Source organism: Peromyscus eremicus, chromosome 19, assembly GCF_949786415.1.
Source record: "Peromyscus eremicus chromosome 19, PerEre_H2_v1, whole genome shotgun sequence".
Classification (NCBI taxonomy): Eukaryota; Metazoa; Chordata; class Mammalia; order Rodentia; family Cricetidae; genus Peromyscus; species Peromyscus eremicus.
In genome coordinates, this window is record NC_081435.1 from 64,754,189 (window position 1) to 64,769,398 (window position 15,210).

A 15,210-nucleotide genomic window follows, 5' to 3' on the forward strand; every position below is an offset into this window, starting at 1 on the left:
CTTACTTACCATTTACACCTGTGAATCTGTCCTCAACTGCCCGAACTCACCCTCTACCTCAGGCAGCTGGAGCCAGCGAGAGGTTGGCCCAAAGTGGGTGTGGGAGCTCACATTTCCTGGGGACAGGAAGGCCACCACCCTGCAGCACTGCACTTCACACTCTCCCCCCAGGATAAGAGGGCATGCATGCATTCTGAGGTAGAAGACCAGCTGGTACTGTGAGTGAGAAATTAGGAGCACATGGTAAGTCAGGGCCCACAGGTAGGAGACAGCTGTAAGGCTTACGTTCATCATATTTATGCATGCTCATCCGCTCCTACTCCACACTGTGGTCTGCTCACTCCTCTATCCTTCCCCTCCCTTCCCTTCCCTTCCCTTCCCTTCCCTTTCCTTCCCTTCCCTTCCCTTCCCCTCCCCTCCCCTCCCTTCCCTTCCCTTCCCTTCCCTTCCCTTCTCCTTCCTTCCTTCCTTCCTTCCTTCCTTCCTTCCTTCCTTCCTTCCTTCCTTCCTTCCTTCTTCCTTCCTTCCTTCCTTCCTTCCTTCCTTCCTTTCTTTCTTTCTTTCTTTCTTTCTTTCTTTCTTTCTTTCTTTCTTTCTTTCTTTGATACGGGGTTTCTCCATGTAGTTTTGGTGCCTGTCCTGGATCTTGCTCTGTAGACCAGGCTGGCCTCAAACTCACAGAGATCGCCTGGCTCTGCATCCTGAGTGCTGGGATTAAAGGCGTGCCCCACCACTGCCCAGCTCCTTTATCATTTCTTGAGAGCTGATTCTTTCTCTGCTTGGGACTAGAGACTCTCAAGTTAAGCTGGAAGGAACTGCAATATTGGTGATGGTGGTGGTGGGGAGGGGGCTCATGCTAAATCTAGATAGGAGGGTACATTGGGCACCAAGGCCTCCTCTTGCTTCTGCGTGTCTAGACTTCGGCTCTGCCTGAGATGAGAGGTGGGTCTGCAAAGCATGCCCCAAGTTCTCTTTCCTGCCAATAGTGTGCAGGGTTCTTAAGAGCCTTGGGTGAGGATCCAGCCAATGGCCAGGCCTGTATCATAGACTAGATCCAGCTAGACTGGCATGGGGAAAGTCAGACAAAACAGGACCCATGAGAGAGAGACATGAGTGGAGTCTACCTTCTGTCTGTGAGTCGTGCAGTGCCTCCTCAGGCTTTCTGATGGTCCATCCCTGCCCCCTGCTCCCCACCCCTGTGCCAGCCTCTGGCCACCACTGGCCTGTTTTCCGCACCTATAGTTTTATCTTTCTGACAGTATTACATAAATGCAACCTTACAGCAAGAGCCTTCTCCTGCATTCCTCACTTAACATAATTCCTTTGAGATTCATCTGTGTAGCGTGCATGCCTGCTTCCCTTTCTCCTCTTATTCTCTCTGAGGTAGGGTCAAAACCAGGTCTATGCAGCATCCTGCTACGGAGTCACACACCAAGTCCAATCCACTCCCCTTCAGTTCCAAGCAGTATTCCTCTGGACTGATGTATCTCAATTTGCTTGCCCATTGGCCAACTGATGGACACTGAGATGCTCCTAGTGCTGTTGTGAGTGGAGCACCTCTGAATGCAATCACACAGATCATGGGTAGACACTAGTTCTCATTAAAATGTATTTTATTGACTTTTAAGGAACTTCATCCATGCACACAATGTATTTTGATCATATTCACCCTCCCACTTCCAACTCCCAACTTCCTCCACCCCTCTGTCTCATAACCTACTGAATCCATTTGTACTGCCCATAAACTACTGGATGACATGGGACCATCTCCTGGAATGTGGTCAACTTTCAGGTGGCCACACCCCTAAAGAAAATCAGCTCTCCTCCCCCCTAGAAGCCATCAACTCTTCACAACATCACAGCTGGGGGCTGGGGACCCACATGCCGGCAGCCATGGCCGCTGTGAGTGCATGCACGCAGAGTCCCCAGAAAATGGGGTGCAGTTTTGTCTTGGGGTAGGTGTTCGGGGTGGAGTTTCTGGTTGTGTAGAATGTGTTTGTTGAGCCACCGTATAGGAGAGCCGTGCTTCTTCCCAAGTGTCAGGGAGGTCAGGGACACTTTACGTTCCCTGGCCCCAGTACGGCAGGTTCCACTCTACTTTCTGTCCAGGCCAGTGTTTGGATTTGATTCAGCTCATGATTTTTTTTTTTTATTCTCGTGTTCTAATGCTATGGGATTCTCTAGAAATACTTTAATTTCTGTCATGAAAAACATTCCAATAAACATTTCATTTGAATGGTATTTCATTAAAAACAAGGTTTGTTATTGTCCCTGACTAGATCCTCAAGCAAAATGATTTATGTGTGTGTGTGTGTGTGTGTGTGTGTGTGTGAGTGTGTGTATGCGCACGTGCATGCATGCATGCATGAGTGCATGCACACGCGTCTTCTCAGTCACTACAAAATGAGTTTTGGTTATTTCCAATCTTCAAGGCTCCAGAGGTCAAACCAAGTGACACCAGCAGAGGGCGTATGTCACCTACTATTAAACCATTCTTCCCATCTAGCTTTTCCACTGATTCTGGTGATCCCTCTGCAGAGTAAGGGAAGAAATAGGGTTGCACTTTCTCTGGTGAAGCTGTTTGGGGTCAGCGATGTCTTCCCTTGGTAGGGATCTGGGTACCTTAAAAGGACAGACTGGGAAAGAAGCTTCTCCAAGCATGGGGGGAGGTTCCAGTACTGACTGCTGTTCCGATGTCCCTTCCTTCCATCTATTTATGAATGACCCTCTCTTCCTTACCCTCTAAAATGTACTAAGAATGACATCCATTCTAGGACATTCATTCTGCCTTAAGGTGAGTTCTGCCCAGCTCATACTGCTTTTCTCCTGGGTTCTAAGCCTTGAACCTGCTTGTGTTATTGACTTGCTTGCAATCTTCATCTTACATTCATTTCTCCGTTCCATGAACCCAATTTATACCAGGTACAGCACAGGTCCTAAGCATGCTCCAGGGAACATGACGTGGGCTCTTCCACCCTCAAAGACCTCACAGCTGGGATTGAGAGGGAGCTGTCCACAAGTAATGGGTCCCTCCCACCCCCAGACCAGAAACGAAGAGGAAACAGAAGCTCAAATAAACTCACAGCCTGTGCTGGGCTTCTGTGGGCATGGAGAACTGATGGTGCGGAGATACAGAGAGTCATTTCCGGGATGCAGGCCCTTAGAAGCCATGCATGCTCCGGTAGACAGTCCCTTACCCATGCACATGCAGGCCACACTAAATAGACTCAGGGGACTTTCAATATTTTAAAAATATCCATCTTACCTTTTGAAACAGAGTCTACCGCTGGACTTTGAGCTCATTGGTTTGACTAGACTGGCTGGTCTGCAAGGCCCAGGAACCCGTCTGTCTCTGCCTTCCCTGCACTGGGGTTGCAGATGCATGCCTCGGTGCCTGGCTTTCTATGTGGACTCAGGGAGACAGAACTCAAGCCCTCTCACTTGCACAAAGGTCACTTTGCTGACTTACACATCTTCCCGGCTCCTGGCATCCCTTTTCTAAAGCACTGATCCATAAGCATCCCACCTCCCTGACCTGATCTCCCTGCATGGGCCCCACCTCCAAGCCTCTCCCAGATATGGGGATTTTTTTCTCATGTCAATATTCAACATACAAATATGAGAGAGAAACAGACATCTAGTCTGATGCAGGAGTTGAGACACCGATTAACCTTTAATATTCTCTAGACACTTCTGATTGATGAGTTTTTCTCCAATGGCCAAATACTCAATAGTGGGTCGTTACTCCCCCTTTATGGATGGGGAAAGGCCTGTGTTTCAGGCTGCACAGCCAGGAGGTAGCACAGACGGAGTTAGTTCTGTCCTTACAGTCACCTGCAAGGGCAGAGGGGCAGGGTTTCAAGTGAATTGGAATTTTTCTAGCATCTTAAAATCTATGTAGAAAACTTACAAACCCAGGTTACAAGGAATCTCTTTTAAAAACATAATAAAATGAGGGGGGTGGGGGTGGGGAGGAGTCTAATGGCCATAGGAAGCTCTGCTTGCTGACTAAGGGTTGGAAAGGACCTCTGACCCTTGTTCTGCCCTGACTCAGAATTCCCCAGTGCTGAGGGTGGAAGAGAAGAGGGCCAAGCAGGGTCAGGGGCTGGTTCTCCCAAAGTATAGAGAACAGCAGAGTACCCTGAGGACACTTGATGAGGCCCATGCAAGTGCATCTTGGCTTATCTGTGCCCTTCTGGGGCCACCTGAGGATAGGTGGACTTACTCAAGGTCCTAAGCTCCAGGCTGACTGTGGCAGTAACTCATAAATCAGTAAACTGCTTTGTGGGCTAGCTGCATGCTTTGAGGGGCAGCAGGATATGCCTGGAAGAGGGTCACTTCCAGAAGAGAGCATTCTGGGAGATGGAAACAGAGAGCAATCTAACAAGAAGCTGCCCTCTGGGTAAGATGATCAGCACTCATGCATAATGGAGAGAAACTGATCCTCTGTGCCCAGGAGCTTGGTGGATTCCCCCAGCTCTGCCCTCCCCAGGACCAACCCTGGTCGAGGGCATTGTCCAGTGCTCTCATGGGCTACAAAGCTCAGGTGTCTCCTTAGAGGTAGGCCCCTACTTGCCCTCGGAGTGGCCTGGAGGGGTCCTGAGTGCCACCCTCCCCGTTGTGAGGCCAGGTGAGAGGTGTGGATGCCGGGACATTATGTCACTTGAGTCTCTGCAAAGGGGCGTGTGTGGGAGGAAAGAGGACAACCTTCTCATTTTCATCAATAAGTGATAGGGCTCAAGGAGAAGGCCCAGGGCAGGTGCAGAGTGAGAGAGCTGGGGACAGAAAGGAGAAAATATAAAGAAAAAGAAAAAAAACCTCTGTGTTGGGCTGAGGGATCAGAGAGGAGAATAGTGGGGCAAAGCTTTGGGATGGGGACCCAGGAGACCTAGGGAACAAGGCCAGTGTGACGCATCCCGACCTGGAGCCCTAGGAGGGGCTGAGGGCTCTGCAGTTCTCTGAGTGAGAGGCACAGGTCTAGGGAAGGGATGGAGTTGGATTCCTGAGCTTACCGGGTCCCAGAAGAGGCAGGTGGAAAAATGATGCCCCAGAAGAAAAAGCGGAGGAAGAAAGACATCGACTTTCTGGGCCTGTACGAGGAGGAGCTGCTGAACTACAATTCAGAGGATGACGAAGACGAGCTGGAGCATGAGTACTACAAGGCCAAGGGTAAGGTGGTGGGAGCTGTTCCATCCTCTGTGGACCGGTCCACTGCTTACCAGTTCTCTCCACGCCCTGTGTCTGGGGGTTGGGGAGTGCAGGGCCCCATGGCGCAGGAGATCAGGCGACTTGCTGGTTGGCAAGGCTCCCATGGAACAGAATAGGATTGTGGTGCTGGAACTGCCTCGTATTCTCAGCTAGCTGCACTGATCATTTTGAATCAAAAAACAAGTTAGACGGAGGACCGGTATGCACACAATATAGGACGCATAAGTACCTAGAAGAGAACTTACTTGTGGATATGCACATGGAATTGCTGATTTAGACCAGGATGGGGGCATTTACAGCCCCCACAGAGCTCCTTCGTACCTCTGCCAGACCTAACAAGTCTGCTGAATCTATCTCTACAAACCGCTTTTTTTTTTCCCTCCTGTTCTTTAACTTCATATAAAAGAAGTCACACAGTATATACTTTTATAGGAGCCAGGGTCTCACTATGTAGCTCAGTTCATCTTACTACTTACTTACTATGTGGCCTAGGCTAGCCCTCAGCTCTGAGATTGCCCAGTGTTGGGATTACAGGGGCGAGCTACATACTTTGCTGTGTGTGTGTATTTCGGGGCCTGTCTTCTTTCTCACTTAACACCTTGCCTGAGAGGTTTGTGCATGCTGTGACATGAGCCATATTTTGTTCTTTTTATTCATGAATACAATTGCATTTTATAACTACATCACTGGTGATTCGACCCTTCTCCTGTTGATGAACATTTGAGTTCCTTCTGCCTTTATTTTTGTTCTATTGTGGACAAAGCTGTACAGGTCTGGGACATACACACACCACACACACACACACACACACACACACACACACACACACACACACACACACATTTCTCCTGGATTTGTAATTGGAAGTTGAAGTTCTAGGTTGCAGGGTGAACGTGTGTTCACCTATCAATGCCTATAGCCTCTTGTGCACCCCCATTTCGTAAGAGAGAGACAATAGTTTCACATTCTGCCCATGCTTGGTATTGCCAGTCCTCTTTATTCCCGCCATTTTGGCAGGCATACGGTGGCATCTTCCTGGGATTTTTTGTTTCCCTGATGAATGATGGTGCTGAACATGTTTGTTTGTGTATCTCCTGTATTTGGTGGCCATTTGAGTATCTTTGGTGACACATTAAGATGTTTTCGCACTTTTCAGTGTTACTGAAATTTACTATGAAGTACATCTATTTTAAATGTCCTGTTAGACTAGTATATAAGACAAGTTAATGTAAAGAATATTTACATTATCGAGACTACATTTCCCTGTGTTGCTCCCAGCCAGCTTCCTGTTCCCAATTCCAAGCACCGTTCTTCTGCCTCCTGTACAGTAGGTCATATTTGCTATTGATGGCTTCACTTAAACAGCGTTGTAAAGAATAGGTGTTCCTGTGTGTCAGTAGCTTGCTGCTTTTCATTGCTGCGTGGTAGCCTAGGGTGTGGAAATACCATGGCTTGTTCACCCATTCACCTGTTGATGGACAGTTAGGTAGTTCTTCATTAGGGTCTACTGAGAATAGGTTATTATGAACATTGTATTCATGGCTTTGTGTGCATCTGTTTTTGTCTCTCTTGGGTCAAAAACTGAAAAATTGGAAATTTTTACCATCTTATGATAAGTGACTGTCTATCTTTTAAAGAAATTGTGTATGAAAAGTATGCAGCCTCTGTCTTTCTTATTTATTGACGGGAATTATTCACACTTTCTAGGTGTGAGTCCTTTGTTGGATGCCTTCCAAATGCCATATCTCCATCTGTGACTCACTCTGTCCTTTTCTTGATGGCCTTAGCTGTAATTAAGTTCAGATGAGCAACTTCTATATGGCGAGTGTCTGACTTGGGGAGTAGTCGTGTACTCCTGAGTGAGCTAGTGAGTCAGCTCTCCCACCCCTGTCCTGGAGCCCAGATCTTCCTCTTCTCTAAGTTAAGCCCCTCTGGGCCTCTTTCCACAAATTTCAGCCCTGGCATTTCCTTCAGGCTGCCCATTCTCCTGTGTCTGCTTGACGCAGAGATGCCCTATGTTCACACTGATGATGCAGGCAGGTCTCGAGGCTGCTGCTGAACAGGCTCCCCTGGACTTGAGACTCAAGCTTGTCACAAGTCTCATTAGAGACACGCATCGGCTACTTTCTTTCCCCATGCATGGCTCCTCTGCCAAGCTTTGTCAGAACCAGGGATATCCAGTGTTCCTATCACCCCTCAGACACTGCAGATCCCTTTCTTCACAGGCAAGGAAGGACCACATTAGAATCAGAGATGCTTCTGAAGGGCTTCAGAATTAAGCCCACTGCACACTGTGTTCATGGTGCTTGAGCTAACACACTGTCTGCCAAAGGAACAGGTGTTAGAGCTCTTGGATGAAACGGGCTTTTTCTGCATGAACAATAGCTTCAAAAGAGAAAGGCTATTTATTATCTTTTATGTACCAGGGCCTCTACACCTTCAATTCCCAGAATAGTTTTTCAAAGCAGATATTACTATCCAGTGTTATAGGCAGGTAGGTACTTGTACAGAGCCATCCTGGTTCTAAGTGGTTACCCCTAGATCTCTGTGGCACTGATGCCCAACACTTTGCCCCAGCACACAGAGGCTTATGGGTTTGCAGTAGGATGAATAATAATTGGGATGCACCTTCCACAGGCCCAGAATGCTACAGGTGCTCAGAAGGATTCTTACTCTCCACCCTCCACACTTCACTTTTGCTATTTTGTACATGGGACAAAACCTTCTGGTAGAATGGGCTGCCAATTGATAGTTTTAAATAATGAATGTTTAACCTCCAAGTGGCAACCCGATCACAAGACCTCCTGAAGAGAGCTTAAATATATTCTGCAATGGGGGACCTGCTCTAAAAGGCCAGAAGTAGGAATGAGGATAGGTTCGCAGCAAAAATCAAGTGTGATAATGTGCATGAAGCCCCTAGCTCAGGGCTGGGCACTCAGTAAGTCCTCAGTCATTGTTGGTTATGACACAGCTCCAAGCACTGGTGTTTGTACATTTCCACAATGTGGCGGAAAGCTGGCCCACGCCCTGAAGATTTCAAATATCCTTCCCACATTTGACCAGCAAATTCCTCCTTCCCAACACAGTCATTTCCTTTTGGTCAGCCTCCCGCACTGCACACATGCGTGGTCGGTTCCCTGAATCAGCGTTTCCAGCCCACGACTGATTCAGAAGTGAGTCTCTTCATAAAACAGGATGGGGACACACATTTCATTTGGAGATAGGGATAGCAGCTGGATAGGTTGGTGTGTGGCTGTTCCCACTTCTTAGCAGAGGTGACGTGGCTTTGGGGGTGATTGGCTGCAACAACACTGCCCGAGCTGGATCTGTGCTAGATTCTGGGAGTTGATTCCAAAAATGGATCAAGACACATTCCTACAGTTTTACTTAGACTCCTGGCCATTGAATGCCTTTGCTCATCCTGCTCAGCGGGCCCCCCCCCCCCCCCCCCCCCCCGCTATAGCAGATCTTAGTTAGTGTCTCTATTGCTGTGAAGAGACACCATGACCATAGTAACTCTTGTAAAAGGAAACATTTAATTGGAGTTAGGTTACAGTTCAGAGGTTTAGTCCACTATCATCACGTCAGGAAGCATGACATGGTGCTAGAGAAGGAGCTGGGAATTCTACACCTAGATTGGCATGCAGCAGGAAGAGAGAGAGAGATTGGACCTGGGTTGAGCTTCTGAAACCTTAAAATCCACCCCCAGTGACGCACTTCCTCCAGCAAGGCCACACCTATTCCAACAAGGCAACATGTCCTAATCCTTTCAAACAATGCCACTCCCTTTGAGTCTATGGAGGCCATTTTCATTCAAACCACCACACTGCCATTTCTAAGAATCTCAATAGAGTCTCCCTCAGCAAGTATGCAGGTACTGACACCCTGACCTGGAATGGTATGCAGGTACTGACACCCTGACCCGGAATGGTGTTAGCAGCAGCCATGTAAACTTCAAAAGGACCATGAGAGCAAACTCAGTGTTCCTGCCAAAGATATACCCACTTGGGGCAAACCGCATACTCAGCCCTTAGGTGGCTTACCCGTGCAGAATGAAGCCAGCCTTGTCCCCAAGCTTTCAGAGTCCTCTGCAAAAGCAGTGTCTGGCATTGACAGGGAGTTTTTGATCTTGCAGTAGGAGTTAGTGTGGATTTGACCTAGGTTCAGGGCTGTGAGAATGGGATTCTGGGTGACCTTCTGAGCCTGCAATCTTTTTCTTTCCTCCTCCAGTGTACGAGGTGGTCACAGCCACAGGGGATGTTCGTGGTGCAGGGACAGATGCCAATGTGTTCATCACAATTTTTGGAGAGAATGGGCTCTCTCCCAAGCTCCATCTCACCAGCAAGTGAGTACCACTTTGGCTTGTTGGGGTCCTGGGACATTAGTTTGTTTGGCCAAATTCTAGAACCTAATGGTGGCCTTCTCCTCTGTAGAGATGGGACAGTTGGACCACAGCCATGTTGAATGACAAGAGTTCTCTGTCAACAATCTGAGTATCATCTTGAGGATTGCCCAGTGCTGCTTTCCTTCTAATTCTCCTTTGTCTCATTCTAGAATTTGTAAACAGTAATGCTTAGTTTAGATCTCCCAAGGGATCCATAGGAATATCCCTTGATATTGGAGAATAAGCAATCAGTACTAAGAAACTTGGGTCTAGGACTAGCTTTGCTGCCCTGCTCCATGTAACTTTGGCAAAATCTCAGGGTCTCCAAGGCCTTGATTTCCTTATCTACCATCCTTGGGCAGTTGAGATAATGAATGTCACGAAGAGCATTTGTGAGGGAGCCATGATCTTGAGATGCTCTATGTCAAGGTCTCATGATGGCCAGCATCACACTAAATCTGCTTGGGATCCATGTACTCTCAGTCACATGTCATGTGTATGTGTATGTGCTATGCATACACCTGAGCCCTTCACTTTTCTATATCCCTGGAGGGCAGAGACTGCTGTCTACTCTTTGGTCTGCTCCCTCGCTGCTCACATGCACAAGCAAGTGAGCACAGGAGACCCAAGAGCGTACTGCAGAATGACAGGATTTCAGAGTTGGCTAGGGGTCTTAGGAGTAGTCTTGCTCGATGGCTTTCACTCAGCCTGTGTTGTCTGGGCAGATTTAAGTAGCTGGGTCTGGGTCCACTATGCCCTCATCTTTCAGAGCAGCCCCACTTCTCATTATGTGACCCACTGGGTTTCTGAGCAGGATTCTAACTGAGGAAAAAGTTCCACAGCCATTTAAATCTACTGATCTGTTTTACTCCATTCATAGGAAAACTGAGGCCGGGAGAGAAGCTCATAGTCCTTGAGTGTTTCTGTGGGAAATCTTGTCCTTCATTCACATTTGTGGTATAGACATTTTAATTGACTACATGACTTTGTGGCCCTGGACTATTCAAAGACTCCCTTCTAGAGCCACTGGTACCACAGGTTGTAGTCTCTAGAGTTTATGGCCTGGGACCTCTTGGGGGAGAGGGGGAAATTCTAGAGAGGTGAAGTGGCCGTGCTAAGAGACTGGAGACACTGTGCTTTGCAGGAGACTAGTCTTGTTATGTGTAAGTACTGAATAAGAGCCCTGGCATCCCATGTTGAGATGGGAATAACATGCTATTTTGTCCATTTCTGCAGAACAGGGTACCTGCCTCCTTGTACTACTCATATTGCACGTGACTCTCGTGGAAGTCTTTCCCTCCTATGATGTGGGCACGGTAAAAGGAATACATGAAATACTCATCCTTTTTGCCATGCCTCCTACCAGAGGAAGGAGATGCTACTAGCTCTGGGAAGGTGGCCAGCTGGTTTTTGCAGTCTCCAGCCTGCCTTTCAAGTAAAACCAACCTTTTTATCTTTTTGTAGTGGGCTCTCACAGTTTTCCCTTCTTTTATGTACCCAGAATCCTTTGCTTCCTTCCCCCTTGCTTGTCAGTTTACCAAACTTTCTTTCAGGGAGGCCCAGATCACTGATATAACACACTGAGAAGGGTTGTGACCAAGTGCCCACCGCCAGGGAGCCTGGCTTTCAGTTTTCCCCCTCAATGGGATAAGAACAGGTACCTGGTGGCACAGGTAGGAAAGGTATGAGTGGGTTGACAGAGCCAGGAGGAGCATGGGAGCCAGCTTCTGCAGACCAGCCTAGGGACAGGAGTCAGCAATCCCAAAGACCACTGAAGTCTGCTGGGGAGACTCCTGGAGAGAATCTCTCCTTAGATCCGTGTCACGCTTGAGATTGGAAAGCAAAAACATGTGAGTGGATGGGAGCTTGATCCGCTAGTCAAGGCAGCTCAACAGCAGGGTGAAGGTGGGAACGGTGGGGATACCAGCGGGGTGCTGCTGATACCAGAGAGGGCTGTGCAAGGAAGTGATGGCTCTGCAGTGGAAATGGGTTTCCCGAGCCTCTGTGCTTGTCCCGGGTCATAATGAATAGGCAGAACTCAGCAGATACCTGAAATACCATGTGGCCAGAGCGACACTTCACAGGGAAGGGTATTATGCAGGCTTTCAGTGCTGAAATGAACTCAGCTAAGAAAGGAATACAAAAGATAGGTCAGACCCAGAGGAACAGTTTGCAAGGGTATGAACAGTGGCGGTCCCACGGGTGGACGCTGCTGGAACGGCCAGCGGGAGCCACGTTGCTGTGTTGAGGCGTATAGGAAAGGCTGGAGGCTGAAAGCCCGTCGTGGATGCTGAGTTCAAAGTGGCAGCTGATGTCATCTTGCTAGTGAGCGTGATGGAGGGGAAGCTTGAGGCCAGAATTTGGCCACAGTGAGAAACGGAGGGAGAAGACTACAGAGAAAATTGTGTAAAATTCTGCCCATGACCTCCCTGCAACTCAAGCTGGACTGAGTTCGGGAGGGGAAATGTGACTTTCTGAGGGGTTGGAATGCATCACACATGGGTGGCAGGTGAGGTCACTCTGGGTCCCCATGTAATGTGAGATAGGCTGCCTCCTTCTCTGCCTCCCCACACTTCGCTGTCTGCCCGTTCCTCTTCTCCACACTCAAACCAGCTCTAAGCCTAACACACTGAGGGACCTGCAGCATGAATCCTCGTATACATGCACACATGCACAGACACACACATGCACACACACTTTCACATATACATGCACATGTGTACACACACACACACACACACACACACACACACACACACACACACACTTTTGTATGTAAGACTTCTCTGATGGCTCTGGGCCCCAGAAAGCTTTCACACTGCCCAATGCAAACAAGTCAGTTGTAGCTCTCCCAGTATTAAAATTCAACCTTGATCTTTCTTGGCACTCCTCCTAACCCCTTTCCATGGCCTCTGGTCACATCTCTCATCTCTTGTCTCCTGTCCTCCCTTTTTCTGTCTCATCCTGATTTGAGCTCATTCCCATGCCCTTTCCTGTGTCCTAGAACACAGAATCCCACGTGGTCTAGCAGGATTCACCCCTCACCCAATATAACACAATTCTTATTTCAAGAAAATCTTTGCTGCCTGACTCCTAGGCAGCAAAGACGATGATGTTCACTTAGTTCCCACATGAGAACCCTCACCCAATCTCCACCCCAGTGAGGTCCCCACAAAATGATTTCCAGAGGAAGTCTCCATCCTCTGGGTTTCTTGTTTTCCCCCTGTTGCCCAGGAGGCTACATGTTTAAGATACGGCAAAAGGATGAGATTTCATGTATTTTATGGATGTTGTTTTTCCTGCTGAGAAGTCACACCCCAGTGTGTGAGAAAGTGCCTGGCATTTTAGTTTGGAAGCTCTGCCTAGCTGATGTCTAAAATGCCAGGTGCAGCCTTCTGAGGCTCTCTCTGGGGGAAGTCCCTGCTGAGTGGTGATATGGGAAGTGTACTTTATTTGAGGAAGGTACAGGAGCCATGGTGGGGCCCCGCCACCCCTGGGAAATGCAAAGAGCTTACATTTCTGTTTCCTTTGGGGTTTCTAACCTAGCCTTGGTCAGTTTTCTACAGCATTTGTATTCTGGCTTTCTAGAAATGGACATTTCAGACTCAATCCCAGAGTGGGCGGGGCTGGGGATTTGTTTGGGATAGTCCCAGTCTCTCCCTGAGAGTGGACAGTCAGTCAAGTTTGCCTGTAGCCCTTTCTTCTCTGAGGATGGAGATGCCAAGAACAGGTTGGTCTCCATGGGTGAAGTTAGTATCACATCTGGCCAGGAACCATCTCAGCCCCCAACAACGTGGCCTTCAGATGGCCTGGAGTGTCTCTGGCCCTGCTGGTCAGGTAGATCTTTCGCCTGCTTCTCTGCTCCCCGCTACAGTGGCTGCGAAGTAGCATGGGCTGATTTTTCAATAAGCACAACAGGGCATGACATGCGTTTAGGGCTCCCCTTTGCTGAAGGAAGCTCTTAGAACTTCCCTTCCAGAATCCTCCTCAGAGGCACCTCAGAAACCAAGCTGCCTTCCTTCACACTCATCTGCTGTAGGCCACAGAAATATGAAGTAGGAATTCAGCTGACTATGGCAAAGCTATACCCGGAAGAAGCCAAGGGCCTTTCCAGAGGACAAAGCCAGGGTTTAAGGAGTCTTGGTGATATTGGCTTTTGAATATTAGCCATTTCCTGCTTTGAATTTCTCATGTGCTATTGTAGCTTTTGCATCTCTAGAACAGTGTGTTTGATCACTCACTGGGAACAATTTCCCCTATACAATTAAAGTATTTGGCTATACATCCCCCAACTGTGCTAAAAGCAGTCACACAGCCAGACCCCTAATTTCAGACCTTTCTGTAATTATTGTCATTAGCAACATCTGGCCAGGACCTTCTCCAGATGAAAGTATCTTATCTGAGATACTTCACAGACTTTCTAAGAACAGACTGAAGCATCCAGACTGTTGGTTCCTGAGGGAAGATAAAAATCTACAATGAGACAACTGCCCAGGCCTGGCAGATGTGCTAATTAAGCTTAACCTTCTTCCTTCCAAGTGCTATCTTAGTTCTAGATCTCCCTTTAACCATTAACCTAGAATTAAAGGGCTTTTACTTACCAGGTACATCTGGCTGTGATGCAGGTTGCCTAGCTACCGAGCAGACTTGCCCCACCCAACCAGAAAGCGGCAGAGCCAGAGAGCTGTGGATTGTATGTGTATTTTAAACTGAACTGGGGAGAGAGAAAAGGGAAGATTAGAAGGGAGGACTAGGGGAATGAGATGGAAGATGGAGAAGAGCTAGATGGAGAAGAACAAGATGGGAGAATTAAGACAGAACTTAGGGATTACAGCAGAAAATAGTAGAGAAAAATCAGGCAAAAAAAAGGTGCTAAGTACGAGAGCAGAAAAGACGCTGTGGAGAGAATTGACTTAGAAAAATAAAGTGAATGGACTAAAGAGTTTCATGTACTTAGATTCACTCAAGAACCCCTCAGATTAATTAATCCACCACTGGTAGCATCTCTTCTGGAACTCTGGGAAAAGACTATAGAGGGGCTGGACCCCAACATTTCTCTCCTTGTCCTCTGCTTCTTGTAGTCTGTTTCCCAGGTTCCTTGCACCTTTAGATGAGACTTACCATTCTCAGACCTTCAGAGACTGTGTCCTTGGTAGCTTGTGGGCTGGGTTGGGTGTTAGGAGGGGGGTGAGGGCCCCTGAAGCATGGGGAATCACAAAAGCAGTATGTGTTCCTTTCAGAAAATGTGGAAATTCATATAGACAAGAACAAATAAGCCTTTATAGTCTTAGCCTCTAGACATGATATTGTATATTTGTATAAATTCTCCCACTCATTGTTTTCAGATGATGATGGTGTCCCATTTGCATTGATTGTTCTGCTCACAGATTCCATCTTAGCATGTTTTTAAGCTTATAGTATAAACTTCGTGTTCTTTTTATAATAGGATTCTTAATAGCTACAAAGCATTCAATCATACAGCTTCCCAGGGTCTATTCCTTAGGGTGTTTACTTAATGCAGAAATTTTTGTCGATTTATTCTAAAAATCTGTTACTTTGTGTCATGTATTGAAAGAGAAAATACCATTTATTCACTTTTTTTGTTTCTTATTCACAAA

At 47.6% G+C, this 15,210-nt stretch overlaps 1 protein-coding gene across 1 annotated transcript in view; it reads left to right on the forward strand.

Moving 5' to 3' along the window:
• The first annotated feature begins 5,039 nt into the window (after positions 1–5,039).
• Loxhd1 (lipoxygenase homology PLAT domains 1) overlaps positions 5,040–15,210 on the forward strand; it is a 161,523-nt gene continuing 151,352 nt past the window's right edge. The window contains exons 1-2 of the mRNA XM_059246129.1: positions 5,040–5,169; positions 9,439–9,553. Of these exons, the coding sequence (XP_059102112.1) occupies positions 5,040–5,169; positions 9,439–9,553 (245 nt within the window). The remainder of the gene's footprint in view (positions 5,170–9,438; positions 9,554–15,210) is intronic.